Source organism: Neolamprologus multifasciatus, chromosome 5, assembly GCF_963576455.1.
Source record: "Neolamprologus multifasciatus chromosome 5, fNeoMul1.2, whole genome shotgun sequence".
Lineage (NCBI taxonomy): Eukaryota > Metazoa > Chordata > Actinopteri > Cichliformes > Cichlidae > Neolamprologus > Neolamprologus multifasciatus.
The window spans coordinates 16,752,934-16,779,977 of NC_140443.1; the positions used below are offsets into that span (position 1 = coordinate 16,752,934).

The window sequence follows — 27,044 nt, forward strand, 5'->3', positions numbered from 1 at the left end:
CCTGCTTAAATCAACAATGATTTATTTGCTTTATTACTTTATTACTTTAATTTATTACTCTTTCTGCATAAGATGAAAGATGAGATAGATTGATTATATAATCACTGGCTTACTCACTTCTTTAGGTCTGTTCTACATTTTGAAGCTACAAGACACCCACTGAAAACACATATACATACTGATTCAATAGAAGAACAAATTCATATAGACAGTTTAGCATCATTCCTTTATTTATTTATTTATTTATTTATTTATTTATCTATTTATTTTTAGCATTATGCATATTTATTAACTAACCAGTTCTTACTGTAAAACTGAAAAAATTAATTGCAGTTCGGCTGCTAGGAAGCCTCTTAGTTCATATTTTAATAAATGTTTTAAGACTGTGTACATTTTCAGAATTCAGATTCATTTGGGTGTAAATAAAACTTTAACTTCTTGGTTTTCCATTAATAATTAAACCATACTGTAAGAAACATGCAGTCAATCAGAAATACAAACCTGAAGAGGGGGGACAGGTCAAACACTGGTTTTAGAGCTGCAAGGAAAAAACAGTCTCTCACTCCATATTACCTTTAGCACTGTTTCATTTGCACTATTTCAAAGGCTTTCTTAGTAATTTGACACTTCACAGAGCTTCAGATGTCTCTCCAAGGTCAGTGAACACTGTCCAATAAAGCCTTGTTTATGTTCTCTGAGAGAGAACGTTATTTTATCTTCTTTCTGTGTACTGCAGCTCTTTGATCGACATGGTCTCATTTCACCAGAGAGTGTAACACTGCAAAAAGTCATATTTTGACTCTTTCCCCACTGAGCATTTTGTGTTTTGTGCATATGTAACATCAGCATCTCCAATAACCAGTCAAATATGCCCTAGCTTTCGCTCTTTCTACAATTACTTTTACGATGAGAGAAATCTTACTTCAAATGCCCAGCATGCAATTTAAGTATCATGCAACATATGGGTGCTCAGCTTAACTATAATGCAACCTCCTGTGAATCAGATGATGTTTATTTGCATAATCTGTTTAGTCATCATTAGAATGAATCACATTTTAATTCACACTGGAAGCCATATGTTTGAACATTATGCTGCTTGTCTCCACCCCCTTAAAATAATTTCTCCACATTCTCCACCCACAAAGTCTTGGTTGGCTATCTCTTGTTTCACTGCAATCTGAAAAACGCCAGTTCACAGTGAATCACAGTCGAGCGCTGGCTACTGTCAGGGTCAGTTCGAAGCTGACGTGCTGTCAAATCCTGGACTCTTTTCAGGTTAGTTTTTAAGCTTTTTTTTATTGCTTTGATTGCTTTGTTTTTTGCTTTTGTGTTATAAAGTTGATGCATCTCTTCTATGCATGTTCCTTAAACTACTACTACTCTCCTTATAATTTGTAGGTTGCAAGTCTAGATTAAGAGAGATGATGATGCTTGGATTGTTTCTGCTGTCCTTTGGATTTCTTCTGGACAGGGGCACATGTACTGCAAGTAAGAGACTATTTATTCAGATCACATCTATGCATAAAAGATAAGGATGGATGGATGGATGGACATCCATCCATCCATCAACAACATTGTTGGATGGATTGTTGGATGGATGGATGGATGGATGGATGGATAGATGGACATCCATCCATCCATCCATCCATCCATCCATCCATCCATCCATCAACAACATTGTTGGATGGATTGTTGGCCCATCCATCCATCCATCCATCCATCCATCCATCCATCCATCCATCCATCCATCCATCCATCCATCCATCCATCCATCAACAACAACATTGTTTTTGTTAAGTTTGCTTCTACAGACTGATATGTCACAGTTTGACCCGGTCACTGCATTTGTAATCCAGAGTGGTGGCAGCTTGCTTTCTTTCTTTGCCAAATTCCTCATGTTTCCTCCCCAGTAATTGGTAGAAAATGATCATGGTTGACAGCAAACAAATACATAAACTGTCAGCCTTGCTGAATATCAAAGTGTTGCACTACATCCTGTCCAAGAAAGCTAGCCAGCTGACACAAAAACCGATAATAAATCAAGTCCATGGAGCAAACAATGACCCTGTCTGTAAGAGTGGCCAAAAACTGACAGGGGCTTTAAGAGCTTGTTTTGGTGTCATCTCTTGAAAAGGAGGATCTGATGGTTGTCAGGGTCACCCTGTGGTGACGGATCCCCTAGGCCTTGGCCTGAATTGAGGCTTTTGATGCTCTTTGACTGCCCTCCCATCTCACAGCGCCATAGCATTGTAATTCTTTGGAATAACACACTGCTCTAAATAGATTGTGGACACTTTTCAAGTAGGCGAGCAGAGCCGCCAGATCTCCAGGATACCGGAAACCACTTGAGCTCAAAAAGTCAGTAGATGGACCCCAAATTTCACCTCAGGGAAGTCTCTGTGTGTTAAAGTCTGAAGATGAAAAGCTGCACAAAGGAGTTTTTGATTCTTCTAAATTTAGTTTGGACTCCAACTATGAAAACATCTGTGATGGTAAAAGCATACAAGGACTTGTTCTTAACTTATTCTTCCCATTGTGTCTGTAGTGGCGAATTTCTGTCCCAAGCTTCGAAAAAATAATTCTTCCACTTCTTAATGTGAGCTGTTCAGATTTATTTCTGACTCGTACATACAAACAAAAGATGTCACGGTCAAAAAACTATTTGCTGCTACAGCGCACATTTCCATTGCCGTCCTGGCTCACTCTAACCTGCTACCACACATGCACTGTAATGTTTTCTTACCCGACACAAATTAAACGCGCAGCATTTATTCTCTAACAACATATTATACAAAATCAAACATGTAACATAATAACTGAAACAGTATCAAAAATATTTCTCTATAGATTGGCTCTAACAGTGTCTTTCTAATCTTTGAGCTTTTATAAACATGAAAAAATGTGAATATCTGTTAGTACAGCTTACAGACATAAAAGAAAGTAAACTCTGTGTCAACTGTATGGTTTTTTTTAAAATATCAGGGCATTTTGAGGACACACAAAAAATATCTACTGTACTCTATTGCAGGTTTTAAAATGAGGTAAATCCAGCCAAAGTTAGGTCGATGGCCTCACATTTGTCTCTAGAATACTTTGATATAGAGAAGATTTTGTGGTCCACTCAGTGAGTGGGATGTGCCCAGGGCCTGTGGCTGCAAAACAATCCCAAATCATCAACTTCCACCACCATGTTTCACAGTTGTTATGAGGTGTTGACCAAAAACAGTAAATCAGGTGCAGATCTACTGTGTTTGGTTTTGTGCATTATGGCAAAACATCACATGGACAAAGGTTTGGGTACACCCAGGACAGGTTGATAGCCTATTGCAAAGGTAACACACAAAGAGAGAGAAACATTTACACAAATACAATGTACACATTGTTTCAACCTGCATAATATTATGTTGGTCCCTCTTTTGCTGCTAAAACAGCCTTTATCTGTCAAGGCAAGGACTCCACTAGACCCCTGAAGGTTTGCTGTGGTACAGTGGGGCAAAAAAGTATTTAGTCAGCCACCGATTGTGCAAGTTCCCCCACTTAAAATGATGACAGAGGTCAGTAATTTGCACCAGAGGTACACTTCAACTGTGAGAGACAGAGTGTGAAAAAAAAATCCATGAATTCACATGGTAGGATTTGTAAAGAATTTATTCGTAAATCAGGGTGGAAAATAAGTATTTGGTCACCTCAAACAAGGAAAATCCCTGGCTCTCACAGACCTGTAACGTCTTCTGTAAGAAGCTTTTCTGTCCCCCACTCGTTACCTGTATGAATGGCACCTGTTTGACCTCATCATCTGTATAAAAGACACCTGTCCATAGCCTCAACCAGTCAGACTCCAAACTCCGCCATGGCCAAGACCAAAGAGCTTTCGAAGGACACCAGGAAAAGAATTGTAGACCTGCACCAGACTGGGAAGAGTGAATCTACAATAGGCAAGCAGCTTGGTGTGAAAAAATCAACTGTGGGAGCAATCATCAGAAAATGGAAGACATACAAGACCACTGATAATCTCCCTCGATCTGGGACTCCACGCAAGATCTCATCCCGTGGGGTCAAAATGATCATGAGAACGGTGAGCAAAGATCCCAGAACCACACGGGGGGACCTGGTGAATGACCTGCAGAGAGCTGGGACCAAAGTAACAAAGGTCACCATCAGTAACACACTACAACGGCAGGGAATCAAATCCCGCAGTGCCAGACATGTTCCGCTGCTGAAGCCAGTGCATGTCCAGGCCCGTCTGAAGTTTGCCAGAGAGCACATGGATGATACAGCAGAGGATTGGGAGAATGTCATGTGGTCAGATGAAACCAAAGTAGAACTTTTTGGTATAAACTCAACTCGTCGTGTTTGGAGGAAGAAGAATACTGAGTTGCATCCCAAGAACACCATACCTACTGTGAAGCATGGGGGTGGAAACATCATGCGATGGGGCTGTTTTTCTGCCAAGGGGACAGGACGACTGATCCGTGTTAAGGACAGAATGAATGGGGCCAAGTATCGTGAGATTTTGAGCCAAAACCTCCTTCCATCAGTGAGAACTTTAAAGATGAAACGAGGCTGGGTCTTCCAACATGACAATGATCCAAAACACACCGCCCGGGCAACAAAGGAGTGGCTCCGTAAGAAGCATTTGAAAGTCCTGGAGTGGCCTAGCCAGTCTCCAGACCTCAACCCCATAGAAAATCTGTGGCGGGAGTTGAAAGTCCGTGTTGCTCGGCGACAGCCCCAAAACATCACTGCTCTTGAGAAGATCTGCATGGAGGAATGGGCCAAAATACCAGCTACTGTGTGTTCAAACCTGGTAAAGACCTATAGTAAATGTTTGACCTCTGTTATTGCCAACAAAGGTTATCTTACAAAGTATTGAGTTGTATTTTTGTTATTGACCAAATACTTATTTTCCACCCTGATTTACGAATAAATTCTTTACAAATCCTACCATGTGAATTCATGGATTTTTTTTTCACATTCTGTCTCTCACAGTTGAAGTGTACCTCTGGTGCAAATTACTGACCTCTGTCATCATTTTAAGTGGGGGAACTTGCACAATCGGTGGCTGACTAAATACTTTTTTGCCCCACTGTATATGGCACCAAGATTTTAGCAACAGAGCCTTTAAGTCCTGTAAGTTGTGAGATGGGGCCTCCGTGGATCAGACTTGTTTGTCAAGTGCATCTGCAGGAATTTAAACCACTCCTGGTTTAAATTAACTAAATTTTTTTTGTTGTGGCAGGCCACATTATCCTGCTGAAAGAGACCACAGCTATCAGGGAGTACTGTTTCCATGAAAGGGTGTACGTGATCTGCAACAATACTTAGGTTGGTGATAGGTGTTAAACATCCACATGGATTGTGGAACCCAAGGGTTCCCAGCAGATCATTGCCCAAACCATTACCCTGCTTCCTTCTAGTGATGCACACGCAGCCGGCCATCTTTGTGATTAAGAGAAAACATGATTTGTCAGACTAGGCCACCTTCTTCCATCACTCTGTGGTCCAGTTCAGATGCTCACATGCCCATTGTTCATGGTTTTGCCGGTGGAAAGGGATCAGCAAGGAAACCTTGACTGGTCTGCAGCTATGCAGTCCCGAACCAAGTGTAATGGACTGTGTATTCTGACACCTTTCTATCAGGAGCAGCATTAACCCTTTCAGCAGTTTCAGCGACAGTAGCTCGTCTGTTGCATCAGACCACATGGGCCAACCAATGAGCCTTTGCCACCTATGATGCTGCTGGTTCACCACTGTTTCTTCTTTGGACCGCTTTTGACAGATATTGACAACTACAGATCGGGAACACCCCACAAGACCTGCAGTTCTGATGATGCTCTGACTCAGTTGTCTACCATCCAAATTTGCCCCCGTCTGACTAACTCAAATCCTTGTGGCCATTTTTCCTGCTTCTAACACATAAACTTTGCTCCCTAATATGTCCCACCTACCAAACGGTGCCAGCATGCAGTGATAATCAGTGTTATTCCTGATTGGTACACATATTATAGGACATTTTCAAACATAAACAGAGACCTGGGGATGCGTGTGCTAAAAATGTGCAGATTTTTAGAGTAGATTTAAAAAATATTTGACAGTAAATAAAATACATGACACTCCAAATAATGTCCCATAAAAATCAGAAAACAGCTGTCATGTGGGTGTGCTGTGGTTTTTAAAATTCATGGAATCGCTGATCTAAAAGATTTTTCTTTATTTTTGTCTCTCAACAACAGTGCAGTCAGAGCTCAGAATCACAACAATAAAGGTACCTAATCTGGCTTTGCATATCTTTGTGAATACAAAATTAAATGTGAAAGAAATCCCACTGACTTTCACATCGATTCTTTCAGCAAGAGCCGTATGTGATGTCCAAAGGTGCTCAGCTGGAAGGCTTTTGCATGGACCTGCTCTCTGAAATAGCCAAGAAAGTGGGCTTCAAGTACAAAGTGCAGCTGGTGAAAGATGGCGCATATGGTAGACAGGAAGAGAGCGGGAACTGGAACGGGATGGTTGGAGAGGTGGTGAGAGGGGTGAGCAGCAAAGCACTCTCAAAAGAAGTGAATATGTGGTGTTTTTGAAAGGGTTCTACAATTAAAAAAAATCAACATGACTTTAAACCTAACTATGTTAAGAAGTTCCAATAAAGTATGCACATTATATATCCAAACTAGCCAAATATATTTTTATCCTACAGGAAGCAGACCTCGCTATTGCTCCGCTGACTCTCACTGCAGCTCGGGAGAAAGCTGTGGGAATGACCAAACCATTCATGCAGACGGGAATCAGTATTCTGCTGAAGAAGGACATTTCAGAGGATGCAGGCTTCTTTGATTTCCTTTCCCCTTTCTCAGCACAGACCTGGGTTGGCATACTCATTTCCTATCTGGGGACGGCTGCTTGCATCTTCATAGTTGCCAGGTTGGTCATGAAAGCAGTTCTTTAAAGTGATTATTATGATTAATTAAATAATGATTGATTTAAGTTCTTGAGGGTTTTGAGGTTATATCCGTATTCCTTCAGGCAGTGGGTTACTCTGAGTGCTGTCTCATTAACAATTAACACCTTTGATCCAAATTGCAGACTCAGCCCTTCTGAGTGGAGTCAGCCTCAGAGTGAGAAAAACACGTTCGGTCTCCTCCACAGCCTTTGGTACACAGCTGGAGCGCTGACTCTTCAAGGTTAATGGCAAATCCAGACACCACCTAATCCAATAAGCATCTGAACAACAAACAAGTGAACATCTCTCCCTTTTGTGGCATTTGCTGAGCCTTTTTTGTGTTTCAGGTGCCGGCCCTCATCCCAAAGCCCTTTCGGGGCGTGTCATCTGCAGCAGTTGGTGGTTATTTAGCGTTGTGCTCTTGGCTTGCTATTTCTCCAACCTCAGCTCCACTAAGACCCCAGAGTCCTCTCACCTGACGGTGAAAGGGTTTGAGGACTTGGCCAATCAGGATGTGATTGAATATGGCTGCCTGGCCGGCTCTTCCACACTTGCTTTCTTTAAGGTGAGTACTGCAGCCCTAAAGTGTCTAGTATAGCTGGAATTAGAGAGCGTTTCTCTCCAAGCTATTGTTTTTTTCTTCATTTAGAATTCAAACAACCCAGTGTACCGCAGAATCTATGAGCACATGGAGCGGACAAAGAGTTTTGTGTCGAGTATGGATGAAGGCATTCGACGTGCAAAAGAGGGCAACTACGCCTTCATTGGAGAGTCTGTTTCTCTGGACTTAGCCGTAGCGCGTTACTGTGAACTAGTCCGGGCGCAGGAAGTCGTTGGCATGAGGGGATACAGCATTGCTGCTGCTCTTGGTGAGGTTATTTATTTTTAAACTCTAATTAAACAGTTAAGTTTAGATGAAAGATGGTAAAATCAAATTCAGCACATAACCCCAAACTATAATTTTTTTGCTCAAAGGTTCTCCAATCATAAAGAACCTCAGTGTGGCAATCCTACAGCTAAGTGAGGCAGGGGAGCTGGCTTACTTGCGAAGCAAGTGGTGGGCAAGCAGCTGCATAGCAGACAAGGGCAAGGTGTCAGCTGTGCAGCCGCATAACCTCAAGGGGATATTTCTGGTGCTTTCCCTCGGCCTTGGGCTGGGAACAATTGTGGCTGTCCTGGAGCTGACCTTCAAGAGTCGCAGGCGTGCAGCAGAGCACAAGGTACGTGCAAGGTTGTCGCAACTCACATGTCTCAAGTGAAACAGTGTGTGTGTGTTTATTCTTTAAGATTTTAAATTAATTGATGATTTTTTTGGCTAAAGCAGCAGTTCTTCTGCCATTAGAAGATCGTTTTGGTTGCAGTTTGAAGCAACATTGTCATTTATTACATGGATTTTAGAAAATACAGATGACTGGGATGCCTACCCATCCATTCATCTGTATTTGCATTAAACTAATAGGTGGAATAAAGTGTTTTTGTTGAACTGGTGTTAATCTTGACTGCATGTCCATCCCACAGAAGACATGTTGCTCAGTACTGACTGAGGAGCTGAGTCTGCGCTTGAGGACCAGCAGTGGGAACAGATCCCAGGAAAATGTAGATAAAGACAAGGAAAAAGCATAGAAGCCTTTGGAAGATTCAACTACTATGAAACGTTTAGATTTTAGAGCTTTTTATGTTTGATTTAATTATTTTTTTCCATTTGGCTTGATAACACTTGATAACTTTGTTCAAAGAATTTACAGAAATATTAACTCGGCAGACTGTAAACCTTATTATTTACCTTATTATTTACATTTGAACTAAAATGTAAAAAAAAGTCCAACTTTTTCAGATGTATAAATTACTGATTTTTCAGTACAACTGCTACTCTTTCAATGAAAATTCAAACACTTCAGTATAAAAAAACGTTTTTAATTTCAGTTTACACTTGTAAACTCAACATTTTGCTAACAACGTGTGCACATATGTTTACTTTCTAGGTTTACTGCTTGCTACTCTGCATCATGTATTTTGTACACTTGGCAGTGGCATAGTGTGACTTCAGCAATTTCTTTTTAAAAACTACTTCATGCATAAAAACTGGGATGATTGTAAACATTTCAGCAAGATTAGAAAAGAAATAAAAAAACATCTAACAGTGTTCTAATGCTTTGCGTCGTCCATCATTCTAGAAAGAAAAGCTACATATCTGACACATATCACTCCACCATCACTTCTCTTTTTTCTTGTTGTTGATCCTTTTCTTTTTTCAGGACGACCTTGATCTCTTCCTGTCACAAATCTAAAAAACACAAAAACAGTAAAGAACAAAAAGGCTGATTACATAGAGCCACTTAGCTTTTGTAATCAAACTTCTTTTCATTCTTTTGCAAATGTGACTCACCATCTAGAAAAAGCGGTGATTTACAGCGGATCTCCCTCATCTTCTGGTCAAAGAGGGCCTTCATCTCTCTCTGCAGTGTCCCTTCGTGTTGCTCTGACCCAGCTGATGAGGGCGGGGGCACAAAGTCTAGGCTGTCGGTGCTGCTGTCACTGCTGCTGCTGGACATGGTGTCCAACAGGCAGAGACCGTTGGGTATGCGTCTCACAGGGTTGCCGTAGCTGCTGTAGTTTTGAGCTCCTCGCGTCTGACAGTGGAAAGTAGGCTTTTGGTTCAGCATCGGTGTCTGAGCAGAGGTAGTCTGTTTTCGAGGGGCAACTGCGTGAGCGGCCCTTTGTCCTAATTGGGGTGGATGGCCAGGGGGTCACGGGAGCTTCTAAAGTCCGTCTAACCCTTGCAGGGGATGATGGAGGGACAAGAGGAGAAGGTTTGGCTTCTGGCTGTGGCACGAGTAAAGGCTGAGGGACTGTGTCGGTCTGACTCTGAGCTTCTGGCAGTGGCTCAGGCTCTGTGGCAATGTCATTGCCTGGTTTTAATTCTGGTGGTAATTCCTCAGGTGGTTCAGGCTGTTCTGACTCTATCTGCTGCCCAGCACAGTGGACTGTTGTAATTCACTGGGGTCATTTTCCAGCTCCTCTTGAATTACTGGATTTTGGCTGTCTGGAGCAGGACTGTCAGGAGAAGAAGTCTGGGAAGAGGTCTCAAGGTCAAAGCTTTCAGCTATCACGCAGGGAGCAACCCCAGTGTGCTGGGAGTCAGTGGAAGACATCCGGCTAAAGATCCCTCTCTTTGTCTCTTGTGGTTCAAGAATTTTAACTCTGTGAGCTCGCCTGACAGGTTCACTCATGGCCCCTTTGTGGATGGCAGCCTTGGCTGCGGGCCCTTGAACCAGATAAGACGTTTCCCCACTCCTGCTGTCCTGAGAGATGGTGTCCAGATCCTTGCGGAAGTACAAAGCGCGTCCATCTTCTGAAGACTGGACAGAAAAATCTAGAGATGGCTGCCTTTGATGGCTCTTCATATGCTTCTGGGCTGCTTTTTGGATGTGTTTCCTAGCTGCTTGCACAGCATTTGCTGGTTTGATCTGTCACACAAAGGAAATCAGAGATCATAAGATAGAATTGTCAGGTGAAGATGATCTTAGATCTGTAAGTGTATTTTATAATGCCATACCTTTCCTGCCATGTCAATAATAGCGACATGAACAAAGATCGATGATTCTGCCATTTCCTCCAGGTAGACATGGCGGTAACCTGCGAACAAGCACACAAACAAACAACAGGAAAAAAATTATAACAGAGGTTTAGATTTGAAATCTTTTATTTGGCATCTGTACACTTACACTAGGTATGGATATGTAGGACATCTTGTGGAAAGCTTAGAGTCAGAGACAAATGAATGCCAACACAAAACAGAATGTGCACGGAGGTAAAGTCAAGACCAGAGTTATCTTAGTTTTGTTTATGAATTAGTTTTTGTTTTACTCTGTTTTCACTTTTTGCTTTCAGTTTAGTTTAGTTTAAAATACTCTCAGGGTTTGTTTGCTCACTTCAGTTTAGTTTTCACTGGTTTCAATCTTAGTTTTAGTCTTTATTAATTATTGTTGTATTGTGGAGAGCATAAGTCAGAGGAAATTTATATTATAGGAAAATCAGCACAGGTATTACAATAAAAGCACAGAACATTTTGAAAGCAGTTGACTCCAAGTATTTTAGACATCCAGTCTCAATAAATACATCAAAGTCTCATGAGACAAGTTTTCATAATATTTCCACCAAATTAACAAATGCTCCAACTCAAGATATTTGCTCTATTTTTATTTTATTTTACTCTAGTTAGATTTCCAAGTTCACAAAATTACTTCAGAATTTGTTTTTGGAAAGGACAATATGTCAGGTAATTTCAAGTATAAAAACAGTATTTCCTGTATTGTACTTAAATGACTAGTTTATATTAAAAAAAAACATTGCACATTACTGAAATATATATTGCACTTCTGGATAAATCAGATTTTCTGTGTATCTTCGTCAGATAGATACACATGGCAGCGTGATGGCAATCACTGAGTCTGGGAGGAAAGAAGCTGCTGTGGAAACGTGTGAGATCAGACCGTCCGCTCTGCTGCCTCTGATGGTTTTGGTCTGAGGGGGGGTGTGATCTGGACTGGATGATGACAATGTGTTGTGCTCTTTTCTTGCAGCGTTGTGTGTATATGTATATAAGTCCACTGATGGAAGCTCAGTCCTTATATTCTTTCACTTTTTTAACACGTAAGGACTCAAAACAAATCTGCAACACTGGCAAGGACAAATAATCAAATTCATAAAGTTTTGCTCAATCGCTTTAGCACGTTTCTCATATTTTTGATGTTCTGAAGATGCATTTCCCAAATGCCTCATAGTTAAAACAAAACACCAATGATGCTCTGCAGAAAGTGGGAAGTTGTCCTAAATCTTTAATTTATTTGTAAAAATGAAGTTTTTGCAACGCTGAAAAATGAATAACCTTTCAAAAGACAACAAGGCTTAGATTTTAATTTTAACAGAATAAAGGAGTATGCTTTCAGAAGTATAACTTCTGGAACCAAGCAAACAAGTGTACAGGTACTCCACCTGGCATCATGCTGGTAAAAGCTACAGTCCTCTGTCCAATGAAGTCTCTTCCAATAGGATCGTGATCCCACACCTGGAATCGCACCAGGGCGATTTGAGGCATTTGAATGTTGAAGACGAGGGTTTCCTCCCACATTGGGTTGAAACCTGAAAGAAAGGAATGTCACCAAGACTGAGAAACACAAAGTCAGCTTGGCTTGGAGTGATTTAAACTGCAACGTGGAGCTTCACACGTACCGTTATCATGCACTACTCTAGTCTGCTGCTTGGAGCAGTCAACAGGTAGGCCGATGATCTCGACTTCAACAAAGGGATCAATTATCTAAAAAAAAAAACTTTAGTGTTAAAAACGTATTTTTGTTGAACTCTTTGACTTTATATCTACTGTATTTTGACCTGACCTCTCCTCTGTCCCCAAACATGGAGTCTTTGGGTTTGGGAAGTTGCTGTCCACTAATGATCTTCAGCACTAACTGAGTTTTTCTGTGTCCTGGCAGGGGCTCCTCCAACACTGGGTTAAAGGCACCTTATGAAAAGCAATAGTATTTATTAGGTCCTGATCCAGGATTCATTGCTCTTCACTTTGTAATCTGCAGAAATCTACTAAGTGTGAGCGAACACCACGTACCTTTACACATGCACTTGGGCTTCAGAATATATCCACAGTTTCCATTGCTCGAGAACTTGGCTTGGTTCAGTTCAAGCATGCGACCTTCTGTTTGATAATTCATGGCAACTAAGATGAAACAGCAATGTGACAACAAGTTAACAACAAACAGTATCACATAACGCTAGTATTGAGTTTTAGTGACACTTTTGTTACCCATATGGCATCCTGAGTTCCAGTATGGTTGTGGGTTGAAGTTGCTTGAGTCCACTCTGTAGTTGGACGGATAGACTCTTAGAAGCTGGCGCTGGTTGAAACGCACCAGCTCACCCGGTTTAAGCTGTAAGATCTGGTTCATTACTGTCTCATCCAGGGACGATACCTGCCAACTGCTCATGAATGCTGCCAAAAAGAAAATTAAAATGTATGAGACACTCACTCTGAAATGTTTCTATGAGTTGGGATGTGCTTAGTGAAAACAAAAAGGCAGGCAAAGGTTTCTAGTTGGATTTACCTTGTGTTTCTATGTCATGCACACGGACAGATTTTGTGTATTTGACCAGATCAGAGAGAGCTCGGGACAGCCTCATTGTTTTCCTTTTTCTACGGACACAGAGGGAATCTTATAAGTGTAATCCCAGATATGATAAAGTTTAGATTGTCAGCTGTTTTTGACCTTTAGTAACTGGTCTTACTTAGGATGGTAAACAATTTGTGTCCTCTCCCTGCTGCTGCTGTAGTCTGATTCACCATCAGACATGGCCTTGTTTTTCACTCGTATTCTCTTTTTTCTCTGAAAGAAAAAAAAATCAAATATTTTAAGTCAAAGTCACCCAAAAGGAAAGCTGTCAGATATTGTTTTTATATCAGCTGACCTTTCTTTTGAAGCTTCTCATGATTGATCTCCCAAATCGTCTCTTCTTCTTAGGCTGATTGGTAGAGTTAACGCTATTCCCATCCTGAAAATTTCAAATTGCAATCTTACTATATTTACCTTCTTTCTTTCTTACTTTGTTTCTTTCTTTCTGTTTAAATGTTTCATTTGCCTGTGGGTTATCATCGTCATCATCGTCCTCTTCTTCCTCATTTCCAGTGTCTTCATCAGACACATCACCCTCCTCCACATCAGGATCAAGGTTTGCTGGCAGCTTCTTCCCCTAAAAACAGAAAATTAACAATCGCTTTGTGTGTGTGTGTGTGTGTGTGTGTGTGTGTGTGTGTGTGTGTGTGTGTGTGTGTGTGTGTGTAATAATATACATATAATCATTTATTTTGTAAACTGCCAAGGACAATGATAGAGAAAGCACAAAGCTGCACTCTTTCTACTTGCTGTGTGCAGTTTGTAACCTACACAAGTACTGTGTGGGTTACACATCACTGCATGAGGGATAGTGATTGCAACAGACTGGACAGGGTTTACATTTACACCTTCATGTTGTGTTGACAGACTTTGTTACAGAAAAGAAAAAAGACAGTTTTCAGCATTGTGTCTCACAAAGGGAAATGAACACACCTCAACATCTGCAGAGTCACATTCCTGAGATGTAATGTGAATGAGAGTCTGTGGCCTCACAGGCACTAATAGTTACGTCATTGTAAATTGTTTTTGAGCTAAACGTAAACAGTATTGCTTAATTTCAAATTTCACCAGCCACTTCATTAGGTACACCTTGCTGGTCCTGGGTTTAACCCTCCTTTTTCCTTCATAGCTGCCTTAACTCTTAACTCCATGGTGCTAGAAACATTCCTCTGAGATTTTGGTCCTTATTCTGATGCTCAAGCCCAAAATTTGACAAGAAAATATACCCAGACCATTGCAACACCACACCAGACTGAACTGTTGACAAGACGGCGAGGTAATGCGAGGTAATGAGGATTGTCCACGTTTGGCAAACCCATGTGAACTTTAGTTTCAGTTTCCTGTTCTCATCTAAATGGAGTGGCACCTGGTGTGGTCTTCTGTTGCTGTAGCCCATCCGCTTTAAGGTTCAACACGTTGCACGATCAGAGATGCTCATCTGCATTCCTTGGTTGTGATGAATAAATATTTGGTTTAAAGTTAACTTCCTATCAGCTCAGTGAGGTATTTTGTCAGCTGGTTCATCCACTTTGCATGTAATAACTACAATGAGATGTTACTTGGAAGCTTTCAGCATCAACAGAGAACCGGTACAGCAAAAACAAAAAAACTCGACTATCTACTGTAGTCAGGTGATGTCTGAATAACATATAGGTGTGTGTGTGTGTGGGTAAAAACAACTGCACCTTGACCAAAATCTTTCCTTTCAGGATCTCAGGGGATGGCAGCTTTTTGCATTCATGCACGCTGACATTGCTCAGATCCAGTTTGTCCTGCAGCACCTCTCTCAGATATTTAGCCATCTTTTTCTGCTGAGGCACAGTGCAGTGGTTCTCTATGGACAGGATCACGGGATACCTGGCAGTGAGGTGACAATAACTGAACGACTGCGCAGGTTTACCAGCTCGACAAAATTGAAATCAGCACCAGGAATAAAAAAAAATCTTACTGTGATTTTGTGAAGGCATATTTGTCAATTGTTTCAATTACATCTTTGAAGAGAATTTTGGACGTCAAGGTATAACCATGATGGACAATGGGCTCTCCATCTGGTCCATCCCAGCAGTCCACTAAGAGACGGGGGAAAGAGCTGACAACCATTTGTAATCTTATAAAAAATCACACACTGAAATAACAGCTCAGGTTCTTGTTGTGTCGGCTCTTACCCTCGACACAGCGACAGCCTGCCTGCAGGACGTAGGCATACATTTCCACTCTAGACTGAGAGAGCAGCTGGTCTCCTGTCAGGTAGGTGTTGTGAGACGTGGCAATGAAGTAGTTGGTTAGAGGCTGCGTCATGTCCTGGTTTACCTGATTGTGCTCGGGGTTGAAGATATCGCCTGCAGGACTCCGCATGTAGTTGGTGAAACCTAAAGAAAGAGAGTTGTTGGAGCAGCTATTTTATTTACAGACTGAAAATTAAATCTGGTTTGACTGACATGTGATAATAACGACGTTTCACCCGCCACAGGCACTTTGAGCAAGGCCTACATACCATCAATACCCAGTACCATACGCTGGAGGTTCTCAGGACACGGCTCAAACTTGGCCACTATGTCCACTAGATGCTCTCTGTTTAGGCCTCGCATCTACAAATAGAACACAATGAACTGTTATTATCTTATTGGATCCAAAAGGTAAAAACTTTTTGAAAACTGCTATTAGCAATAATTTAATGCAATCTTTTAAAGCACTTTATTGCTTGTTATATCTCAATTTCAGGACTTCACGTTTGTCTCTTGCACTGCAGTGATTGGTTAAGATACATTTTAGCTTCTTCTTAGATACCATCACTGATGTTAATCTGATACACTTTAAATGCATTTCAAAGAGAGGTAAAAATGGGGATAAATAGTATCAAACAGATGATTGTGATTGGTTTGACTTTTGACTACCTTCTGTTCATTTTCCAGAAAGCGTGCAAGGTCATGGAGATCCAGGACTTCTTTCTGATTGCTGTAGGAGATCAGAATCAGGTAGAGGTCTCTGCGTGTGGAAATCATCTTGTAGAATGAACAAAATTCTTCAAAGCCGAGAGAGCCCTGGTTCTCATCTGTGTCTGCTTCCTGCAGATAGTGGCGAAAACATTTTATGATGTCTGTCTCTCTCTCAGTACCTTCTGAATGATATATCTGTCACCATCAAAACAGAGCTCATTCACAGGTGGGGGAGGGGAGGACGGGCAGTGAGCTACTGCAACTAAAGCAATATTGCGATACAACAAAGGCCATCTGTGACAACCATATGGGCTTCCGGTGATAGCCTTTTCCACCGTTCCAACAAAAACACTGAATGCACATATTTGTCTGCTGGCTCCATCTGTAGCATTTTATGCTTCTCTGTATATAATCATGAGATGATGGTAAGCATGGGAAGATCACAGGGAGAGTCTGCTTAAGGATTTTACATATTTTTTTATTCGTTAATACACTTTCCAATCTAGTTTCTTTAGGCTGCCACAGAGTGCAGGATTCCTGTCCTGTCATATTTTCTGGGTTTTAAACATTTTACTAGATTTACTAGCTGTCATATGTTTTTCTTGCTCTATTTATTTATTTTAGCCATTTTAGTTGCATGGTTTGGCTCTACAAGTATTGGTATACTTGTTTTGTGCAGGTTTAACTACTGGCACGGTCCTCTGAGGAGGAATCATGCTATCTCTGGTGATGTTTTTGCTTTGTCACTACCACGAAAGGTGTGGTGTTAAATGTCTCGACAGTGACTGTGAGTTTTTCTCAGAATGTGGGACTTGCCTTCTTACTGGAAACAGACAATGGCATTACCAGAAAAGAGACGTACACACCTATGTAGTCTCTCACTTTATTTATTAAACAAAATTAGTCCATATCATTAAAAAAGTAGTGACCCTGAGTTTATGAATATCGAAGCTATTGTGCTAACTTTGCACGTGTAAAAATTCAACTTGGATCTCTTTTTATTTTAAGTGAGTTAAAAAAAAATAGTTTGGTGCAGTAGGAGGACTTCTTCTGGTTCTGAAGGGCATCATGTCAGAAACACTTTAAGCTACTGAACCTACTGAATAATTTGCCATGAAAAGTTGTTCTAATATCTACATTTCCCTTCCCTTAGGATCAGTTATTATCAATGAGAATACAAGCATGCCAACAAGACTGGAAAAACAAAGGCAGCGACTATGACAGTGGCAGCAACGCTCGTGCTCAATAAAGATGAGGCCTGTTACTACATATCATTGACAAATAAACTCAGGTAAAGCTATCATTCAAGTAACCAACATGTTGTAGTTTAAAATTACATGAAACATGTCTGCACTCAAAAAATATTCACGCCCTAAATGTGGACTTTTGTTATGTAAGTTTGTTATACAAGTACAGTGTAAAACGTTAAATTTTATCACGTCTGGGCAAATAAATTTAACTTGATTGGTATACATTCAGTTTTCACCAGGCATTTTTCCTTAATGATTCATTGTTTGAATAAGTTAACCTTTGACCTTATATGTTTCAGGTCAAAGAATCACTTTTTGAGTGTAGGGGAGCAGAGGGCAAGTGTCAATTAGAGGTTACATTCATGTTAAGTCTGTCACGTTTAAGTCTTACCTGAAACATCTCCCTGACTTTCTGCTTGGGTAAATTCACATTGAGCTTGTGGAGCAGCTGGTGAACTTCTCCGATGCTCAGGGTGCCATCTCCATTTTTATCTGCCTCAGAGAAAGTCTGCTGTAACCACGTTCAGCTGCAGTTAAGGCCGAACAATACGCTAAACAATCAGTTTACCAAATATAAAGTGATGTATTTGTGCCTATAAACCATGTTGAACAGTTGTGTGGGTGGATAAAGGATATTGATCACGGGTGCGCTGCCTCCGAGCCAAACTGTCTTCATCACTGATACCAGCCATGAGGTATTTCAGCCCAGTGATCCAAGTGCGGGTCTCCTCTGCGTTGGTGGAGACCAGGTCCAGGGACTTCACACGGTCCCCGTAGTAAATACTGAAGCAGCAGTTTGGGTCAAAACGGTTGTCTGCGTAACGCCTGAAGACCTCTGACTTTTTCCCCTCACACACCTCATGAATGGAATCAATAGTTACTGAAACACAAAAACAGAGAGGTCATTCATGTCTCTGCAGCATTGAAAATAAATAAATTATCAACAATAATATGCAGTATTGTGCAAAAACCTCCATTTCATTATAAATCTTGCCAGGAAAATGATTTATTGAACCATGTGCAAACATACATGGAAATACATTATACCTACAGGGTTGGGACACCAGTAAATGTCCCAACGCCTAACAATAGAACAGTTTATCAGATGTAAAACATGTCAGCTTTTTAAAGAGCAGAAATCCAACTCTTCTGGTAAATTTGCCATCAACCAAAAGAAACATTGCCTAACTAACAGGAGTTATAACTGATGGTCCAAACCAAATATTCATCAAAACAGCTTTGTGTGGCTTTTCCTCAGCTGAAAGGCCATGCCTAAAATGTGGTTTCTTTAAGACATCATAATCAGTAAATACAAATATGAACTTTGAGCTGAATTCAATTCTCATGCAATACAAATAGTCCCGAGTGATCGTCCACACCAAAAGTTCTGTGTGATTTCCGTGTGGTGCAAGGTGGTCACTCACTTTTGGCCTTGTCATGTTTTCTGGAGGGTCGCCAGCGGATGCAGGACTTGTGCTCGTCCAGGTAAAAGAATCGCACCAGTCCTTTCTTCTTCCCCTTCATTTTGGTTAACTGAGTGCCAGTTTGCATGGTGCACATACACCTCTCCACTACAGGACAACACAAGAAACAAATTTATCAAAGGTTTCTTTAGGCTTCTTTAGTCAAGATCGTCAGAAATCCACTGCGATTAATTTATGGACAACACCACAGGGTGCCCAAACATATCAAATGTTCAATTTAATATAAAATCTTGCTATGTTGGGACCGTGCATGCTGAGGTTATGAGTAAAAATATCATGTTGGTGCCTTACTTACACCACCACCAAGTCAAAAGAGCCTTACTGTTGTCATTGACTGAGAATGTTTGTAACTTATGAAATCCTACACCACATTATTTTGTGTTGGGAAGTATCGTGAGAGCTCAAAGGGATGATTAGAGGTTTACTATCAAGCATTACTTTGTGAGATTACAGGCTGAGTTACACCATGAAAATACACAAACTACTTATTGTCTAAAAAGAAACACCTGTGCCTACAGTCAGATGCGTCACAGTGCTCTACAGTGTCTCTTCTGACTTTCCTTCAGTGACTTTCCATGAAATCTTTAATGGTGTGTGCGCCCACAGTAAGTATACTGGGAAAGCGTTTAACAGAACCAGTTTTTTCTCCTAACAATGAAGTCATTATCAGGTCACCGGTTTATGTGTTGTGTGCGAGTAACCTTTCTTTGTAATCTGAAGCTCAGGTGCACATGACGCAACCTGGCACACCATTCAGGCTAATCCTAAAGGATTGTCTACTGTCCATATGCCCATTATCTGCTTCACTGCTTCCCTAATTTGTTATACGTGTGAGCGCCTTGTTTTGAAGGCCATTCGCGACAACACGTCACGGCAAATGTTTTACATTTACAACACTCAGAATAAAAATGTCCAGTAAAACTTTTCCCTCTTCCCTCTCAGTTTGGTGCAGACAGCAAGCACCTCTGCTAAACAGGCTGCTGAGCTTCTGTGATTATTTAAGTATTATTTAGTGATCAGTTGAGTTAATATTACCTATCTGACCCAGTCTCCATTTAGGCTGTGCAACCACACTTCCACCAATCCAGAAGAATTCCTCTGCGAGTCGAGAAACGGATGCTTTCTGCCAAAGTTTTGGGGAGCTCATAATAGATGGAGTGGGGGAATTCAGTCGGCTGGAGCCAGGGTTTGCCTGATGAGTGGAGGCTTTAGCTGGAGACGGTGAAAACACTCCTGATGACAGAGATCCCAAGGACTGAAAGGTGGTCTTCTTAGGAGACAGACAGGACAGTGGTGGAGTTCCACTGTGTCCGGGAGACTGTGGTGCCATCGCAGAGCTGATGTTCATCCCTGAGTTGTACATTTGGGTCCGGCTCTCCTGGCCCATCCACACCACGAGAACCCACCTTCTTCCTCTCCACTCTGCTGGGCTCTTCAGACAGTTTTCTTTGTAACGTGGGTCAGCATATCCTCATCTTGTAGTTAAAGCATTCCTACATGGGAGCAAGGACCGACATTCCCACCCTGGAAGCTCATTCCTTGACATTGTTTGTCCAGGTTTCCTGTGTAGTGACCATCAAGTGTTCTTCTATAAATGTTTTCATGCAGAGAGGGCTCTCAGATTGGAAGAAGTGTGCACCTTGTTTGTGTCAGTAAATCTTCCTGAAGCTGTAATCCCGGAGTGAGGCTTCAGCCTTGCTTTCATAGAGGGATTTTCCAGTAAGCCTCTGAAGGAAGACAGTGGGACACAGTGGCTGCACATTATATTTTAACCATACCTATGAGAGTCAAAGTTATTACAGAATATGGACATTAAAGTAGATTTCATAACCATGTTTATGACACACAGTATTAGGCTTTACCACTAGAGCCATTAAGGTTTTAAGAAGCTTGAAGTATCGTCATACTGTGTGCAGTGATTTCCCCCTAGAGGCAAAAGTCTGACATAGAGCAGACGCTTCTCGAATGGCAGGTGAAGCTGTCAAACCAGTATGTGAAATTTTTCCACAATATTTTTACTTGTACACAAGAGAAAGGGTCTAGCTATCTGCAAATGTTTCAGAAGCTTAAATACAAATGTCTACAATTGGTTTACAGTTATTGGTTGTGTCTTTGAGCTTCTTTAAAAAAAAAAAAAAAACTCAAAGTACAAATAAACATGTAGGAGCCTCCATAGATAAACATTCCTGGAGGCAACAATTCTGCCTTGGAAGAAGTAGAGATGTAAGGATGTGTGTAGGTGTAGAATGCAGAGGGTGGATGTGGTGCACATTGTGGTTCTGGCTTTGCTGCATTGCAAGGGAGAGAATCAGGCGTCCTTTTGGACACCAGTAAGAACTGGTGTCCAAAGGGACAGAAGCAACAGGCTGTTCAGTGTTGCAGCACTGCACTGTTTTCTTACCACAGTTCATATTCTTGGTATTGATGGTCTCCATGGTAATGTTCTGTGCAGTGTAAAAGTTTTGTGAGATCATTGCAGGACAAATAAAATAGTTTATTTGCACTAGTCATAAAATGTTAATAGAATAATTGAACGTGAAACCACACAATAGCAGTTAGTCAGCCACAGAAAGACAGTCTGGAACAGCAGGCTTTCATTCTGAGAAAATGGCTAAATATTTTGACCACTCGTGCTTACACAATGTCAAAGGAACCTGGCAATAACTCATTCAGTGACATTAGAAAAAGCTCATGCATCCAGCAGAACTGTGATGTTTTGCTAAATGCATGAGCTGCTTTGGGAAATGCATCAACACTTCAGGGAACATCGAAACTGTGTTGAGAAATATTCTAAAGCAACTGAGAAAAGCTGTGAAAGGAAACGTGGACATTTTCACGTTTTCTCAATTGCTTCTCAGTATTTTTGAAACCTTTTTTTAAGGTTGCACTACGGAAGATACATTTCCCAAAACGCGCGTGCAGGAAAACACATTTGAGTCAAAATAAAAGCTTTGTGTCAATGAATGGCTTCTGTACTGCTGTGGTGTATCAGGGTGGATACTCTTCAGGTGTTTATTTTACTGGGTTTTACATTCTACTTTGTATGGCAAAAGAACTCCTTTCATTTGCATGTTACGTGAGCGGGACAAAAAGGACGCCAATGGGGGAAGAACTACAGCGTATGCTTTTGCCATCCTCCTTTATTCTGTTGTCTCCCCCTTGATTCACGACCACGCATTCTCTTCTTCACCCATGGACTCTTGAAAGATGTTGTCTTCTCATGTTTACAAAGTGTTGTAACTCTCAGGCTCTATGATTATGTTGTACATGTGTGGACTAAATGGAGTTTTATGCATTTATGATTTTTCGATGTTCAGTGGGCACTTTGGTAGGTACACCTCACTAGTTCCAAGCTGGACCACCTTTTTCCTTGAGAAACTGCCTTCATTGCACAGATTTAACAAGGTGCTGGAAACATTCATCATATGAATCTCCCCTTCTACCACATCTCAAAGGGGTTCTATTAGATTAGGTTCTGGTGATCGTGGAGGACATTTCAGTACGGTGAACTCACTGTTATGATCAAGAAATCAGTTAAACAAGAAATCAGGAGTCGTCAGACCAGGCGACATTTTTCCACTCTGAGGATGTTTAAGTTATAGCCTCAGTATCCCATTTTTAGCTGACAGGAGTAGCAACCAGTGCGGCCTTCTGCTGATGTAGCACATCTGCTTCACGTTTCAACGTGCTGTGCATTCAGAGATGCTCTCTTTCATACCTTGCTTGTAACAAGAGCACTTAGAAACAGTCGGCCATTCCCCTCTAACCTCAGGCATCAACAAAGCGTTTTCTCCCAGAGAACTGCTGTTCCCTGGATATTGTTTCTTTTTCCATTCTCTGTAAACCCTAGAGATGGTTAAGGATGGAAAATCCCAGTAGTTCGTCAGCTTCTGAAATACTTAGACCAGCATGTCTGGCCATGTTTGAAATCCGTTAAATCGCCTTTCTTCCCCATCCCGATGCTTCATTTTAACATCAGCAGGTCAAATTGACCACATCTACATGCTGAAATGCATTAGGTTGATTAGCTGATTAGATAGTGGTATAAATGAAGAGCTGAACAGGTGTACTGAATGTACAGTGACAGCGAGCACTTTACTTTAATATTTTAAATGTTAGATTTTTACCATAAAACTCTTACATGCACGTAACTTTTATGTGTGAGGCTGATGGGAATTACTTCAGTTTTGCTGCTATTTGCTGGAAAAAAAAACCTTCCACAGAGCAGAGCAAGACTAATGGCTTCTAGTCATTATCTTCATCCTCTGGGAAACACAATAATCTCTGTAAATTTATTATCAGTCTGGAACAAATATGTGAACGCTGCAGATGGACGGACAAAGGTTCCCAAAGTGGCTAAAAGTAAAACCACACACAACAACACACAAATCTTTAACGGTGAGAAAAAACAAAGTTCTCAGAAGAAGGATTGATTTAGATTTTAATGGGTATTATACAAGTCATCCGAAGGAAAAAGGAAACATTGAAACAAGAGGCGAAGGAAACCCCAGTTCCAAACCAAAACTACAACATTATCAGCTAACAAAATGGATAGTGCTATTACACTGTACCCAACAAATACTGAGCGAGGGTATCATTATAATAAGACATAAAAGTGTTTTCTTCTCTAAAACATATGAGACCACCTAAAGTTTAAACCAGGAGAAGGTGTCATTTCTACTCTACCTGATGACGGAGCTGGAGGTGCAAAGAATTAAAATCCATTTTTCAGTTTTTTGGTCTGTAATGTAATATATATATATATATATATATATATATATATATATATATCATATATATATATCATTGAATAGCAAAGCGCTTTTTAGAAAAAAGATCAACAATCAACAGAGAAATGGTAATATTCTGTCCATGGGTCAAACCCACAAAACTACAGAAGTTCACAAAACAAAAAGAGTGGTTTAAAATAAAAAGAGTCCGTCTGTTCTGGTGAATGCCCCGTGATTGCAATGATGCTCAGGGATCAGCAACAAAGAAACTGCAGTTTACAAATCCAAATATAGTCTATTTTTGGTTTCAAGTAAGAGCAAAAAATAATATTCATAATCAATCAATTTAAGTCTGGAGCAAGCAAACATACCATACCATACCATACCATACCGATATCTTATTTACATTATAATTGTATTTACATCAGGGGATACTGAGGGAAAGTATTTAAATTTAAAGTCCATGTTTAACTTGTTATTTGAAAAATGTAACAGGGAATACGATGCACAATGCAAGGTTCTTTCTTTAAAAAGTGCAATTCCTTTTTCTTAAAGTAAAAAAATATATCTCCATACTTCTGTATATATGTAGAAATGTTGTTCATATAAACAGCAACTGTTGATTTAAGAGCCCTAAAGCCAGTGACGAAAAATGAATGTGTGTTATCGATAGGCAGCAAATTATCGCTAAAATATAAATTATTTTATAATACTCCATAGAAAATCAGAAGTACCGCATTTTAGCATAAACAGAAACTACTGAGAGTATTTTTTTTCTTCCTCTCTTTTAGGAGTGTTTATAGATTTAACTAGACTAATGTGGGCAAGTTTCATCTAACTTATTGTTTATTTAGCCAAAAACATTACTGGATAACAGCAACAACAAAAAAAACAAAAAAACAAAAAACGTAATACTTCCATAAAATATCTAAGAATAAAACAGTGGTGGACCTGAAGGCAGCCCACAGAACCTCCAATACTTCAGGCTTATAAAATACAAAAGGTAGATAAGCTGGTTTACATGCGTACATGTTTATATATGAATGTTTTTCTTTTTTTTCCTTTTTTTTTTGTTGCTTGTGGAATAACAGTGCTGCGTAAGCAGGAATTTCTTAAAAAGGACATCCTCTACACAGTTATAAAAAGCAAGCGGATATTAAAAGTAAATAGTGGTAAACTCGTGTCTCTTGTTTCCAGTGGTCTGCAATGACACCTTTGTGTGTACCAGTATATTGTGGCAACAAGAGTTTCATCAACTGCTCACCAGGCGCAACGTGTTTCTTCCCTTCATATTCAAGTAGTGTTATGTAGCTATATTTGCACATCTTAGAATAGCTTATACTGAAATGAAATCCTTGCACGGCGTCGGGTGTCTGACCGCAGCCTCTGACGTCACCGGAAAGATGTGGTTTTCCATCGCTGAAGAAAGTCTCTCGCAGTTTCACGCTCTATTACATGCTCGGACATCGTGCTGCTTTCCAGTTCGTTTGATAAAATTCATAATGTCATAATAATAATGACGTATACTGTATCATAATGTATATGACTAATTTTTTCCCCCCTACCAAAAACACTCTTCGTTTCTTTTCCCCTTTAAACATGCTCCTTTTACTGAATCTTTCTGTCTCATTTTAAATGTGCAACTTTAGGATCCGTTGGTGGGTTGTGCGGTCTGTCTGTGCGCCTCTGTGCTCGTGTCCTTGCATTCTCCAGGAAGGATGCCGCCGGCCTGCAGGGCCAGCTGGGTTTGCAGGTCTTTCACGACGCTTTCCAGGCTCTGTCGAGCTTCTCTCTCCTGCTGCAGCTCCCGTCTCAGCTGCTCACGATCGGCTTCTGCCTGTTGCAGCTGCACATGAAGCTCTTCAATCTGCGCAACACAGGAAGCAGCAAGATTAAATGAACGGCAGCCAAGGAATGGGATCAATAACCACAACCGAGTGCACAATATTTTCTAGTGCTCTCGCTGGCTATGGTCATCTTGGGGGCATCTCACCTGAGTAGAGTATTTGACCCGGAGGCGTTCAGCTTCGCAGCCTTTATCGCAAACTCGCTGCTGTCTCTCTCTCTCCAGCTCTCTCTTCAGCCGCCCACAAGACTCCTCTGCATCCCTCATCTTCCTCTCCCAGTCCACGCGAAGGCGTTCGATCTCCTTTCGCAGGTTGCGCTTGGCCTCGATGGCCTCGCGAAGACGCCCCTTCTTAGCCACTCTCACAAACTCCAGCTCCTGCAAAAACATTCGAGTCATCAGAGTTGTCAAAATGAAATCCAGTGAAGCGTTAATGTTATTTAGTTTTGGTGAGATTGGTCTCACAGGTTACCTGCTGAAGGCTGCGTTTAGCTTGAAGAGCAGCTGCCAGCTTCTCCTCCTGCTTCACTCTCATCCTGACAATCTCCTGCAGGAGTTTTTCCCGCGCCTCCTTGGTGTCAAGACCAGCATACAGCATCTGTCTCATGGTGTCCATCTCTGGGCAAACAGTCCCTGGCAGCCAGGAAGGCCTCTCCTGAGCCCGAGCCATGCTCTGGGGAGTCAGAGTCTGAGACACACTGGTGCAGGCAGACGGAGGTGAAGCCAGGGAGGAAGACTGCACTGGACCTGAGGACAGAGAGAGGTTTTATATTATTAAGATTGTGATGAAACCCCAACAATATTAGTGTTGTGATTCTCAAAGACTCAATATAAAATTGAGATGCTGCAAATAACCACTAACAGAGAAGACAAGTGTTACAAAAAGCAGAAGATCACTTGTTCTTTTTGCTTTGCATCTTTAATTATTTGCTATAAATATTTGCATTTTTTGCTACATGAATAGAAAGCTATTATTCCTCTTGTACTTTCCCCCCTTGACACCAGGTGGCGCAGCTGCACAGGAATCACCGTGGACAAGCCTGCTCCTTTACTGTGCAATAAAAGTTGGAATCGAAGAGTCTGTGCCCTATATACGTTTTTTCTAAACCTCAACTACAGTTTAATTTTGTGATTACACTTCAAAAAAAACAGAAAAGATGGTGGGTGGTACTCACCATCATCACAGTCATCCACATCAATCTCTCCATCTGTGTCCATGTCTTCGGCTCGGTTGGTGTTGCTGGAGTGGGCCGGCTTTGTTGTAGGCTGTGCGTCACCATTATGCAGCTCCTGCACGGAAATGGCAGCTGTCCCCCTGTCAGGAGTGTTGCTGTCCTTGGGATGGACCGCAGGGGCCAGGTGGGCAAATGCCAAATTGTGTGTCTCCTGATTCCTCGAGCACGACCTGTGAGGATAATAAACACAGCCAGACTTAAAGCATTTAAATGCTAAAAAAAAAGGGCTTGATTAAAGAGGAACTGTAAACAGTTTTAAGCTGTACTTAAAACCAAAACTGTGACATCTTTTTTTTGGAAGGCTCACCTCTCCACCTCATTCTTGGCCGGTTTCTCTTTTTCTGCTGGCTTAGGAGACCAGGGGCGGAAAGCAGAGGGCCTCTGTTTTAGTTGGACCTGTTTCAGATCCTGAAGCAACACAACAACACAACAAGCTTGGATAAA

The 27,044-nt window shown here is 41.1% G+C and overlaps 3 protein-coding genes across 3 annotated transcripts in view; 1 reads left to right on the top strand and 2 right to left on the bottom strand.

The window, feature by feature from the left end:
• The first annotated feature begins 1,150 nt into the window (after nucleotides 1-1,150).
• grik6 (glutamate receptor, ionotropic, kainate 6) lies at nucleotides 1,151-8,570 on the top strand. Its single transcript, XM_085160132.1, has 10 exons — nucleotides 1,151-1,275; nucleotides 1,399-1,488; nucleotides 6,234-6,265; nucleotides 6,351-6,530; nucleotides 6,695-6,918; nucleotides 7,081-7,178; nucleotides 7,285-7,502; nucleotides 7,587-7,806; nucleotides 7,913-8,157; nucleotides 8,456-8,570. The coding sequence occupies exons 2-10, from the start codon at nucleotides 1,422-1,424 to the stop codon at nucleotides 8,558-8,560; spliced, it is 1,389 nt and encodes a 462-aa protein (XP_085016258.1). The 5' UTR covers nucleotides 1,151-1,275; nucleotides 1,399-1,421; the 3' UTR covers nucleotides 8,561-8,570.
• plch2b (phospholipase C, eta 2b) lies at nucleotides 7,582-20,518 on the bottom strand. The gene is given in 23 exon segments (XM_085160105.1): nucleotides 7,582-9,221; nucleotides 9,324-9,633; nucleotides 9,635-9,918; nucleotides 9,921-10,404; nucleotides 10,494-10,573; nucleotides 11,933-12,079; nucleotides 12,170-12,254; nucleotides 12,334-12,458; nucleotides 12,561-12,668; nucleotides 12,756-12,941; nucleotides 13,054-13,142; nucleotides 13,235-13,332; nucleotides 13,415-13,498; nucleotides 13,586-13,696; nucleotides 14,805-14,976; nucleotides 15,068-15,188; nucleotides 15,285-15,488; nucleotides 15,614-15,707; nucleotides 16,014-16,184; nucleotides 17,697-17,826; nucleotides 17,942-18,185; nucleotides 18,730-18,876; nucleotides 19,825-20,518. Coding segments are annotated over 23 exon segments (3,834 nt in total). The 5' UTR covers nucleotides 20,177-20,518; the 3' UTR covers nucleotides 7,582-9,213.
• A 2,695-nt stretch (nucleotides 20,519-23,213) lies between these two features.
• Nucleotides 23,214-27,044, bottom strand: part of skib (SKI proto-oncogene b) — a 30,742-nt gene continuing 26,911 nt past the window's right edge. Inside the window, exons 3-7 of the mRNA XM_085160123.1 lie at nucleotides 26,908-27,008; nucleotides 26,541-26,770; nucleotides 25,838-26,112; nucleotides 25,513-25,743; nucleotides 23,214-25,386 (exon numbers count right to left, since the gene is read on the bottom strand). Of these exons, the coding sequence (XP_085016249.1) occupies nucleotides 25,165-25,386; nucleotides 25,513-25,743; nucleotides 25,838-26,112; nucleotides 26,541-26,770; nucleotides 26,908-27,008 (1,059 nt within the window). The 3' untranslated portion in view covers nucleotides 23,214-25,164. The remainder of the gene's footprint in view (nucleotides 25,387-25,512; nucleotides 25,744-25,837; nucleotides 26,113-26,540; nucleotides 26,771-26,907; nucleotides 27,009-27,044) is intronic.

Bases quoted from the DNA above. Each gene is read 5' to 3' on its own strand.
- grik6 (XM_085160132.1), top strand. From the start codon at position 1,422: ATGATGATGCTTGGATTGTTTCTGCTGTCCTTTGGATTTCTTCTGGAC. The intron at 1,489-6,233 runs GTAAGAGACTAT...TCTCAACAACAG, and splicing joins CAGGGGCACATGTACTGCAA to TGCAGTCAGAGCTCAGAATC. The intron at 6,919-7,080 runs GTTGGTCATGAA...TCCAAATTGCAG, and splicing joins TGCATCTTCATAGTTGCCAG to ACTCAGCCCTTCTGAGTGGA.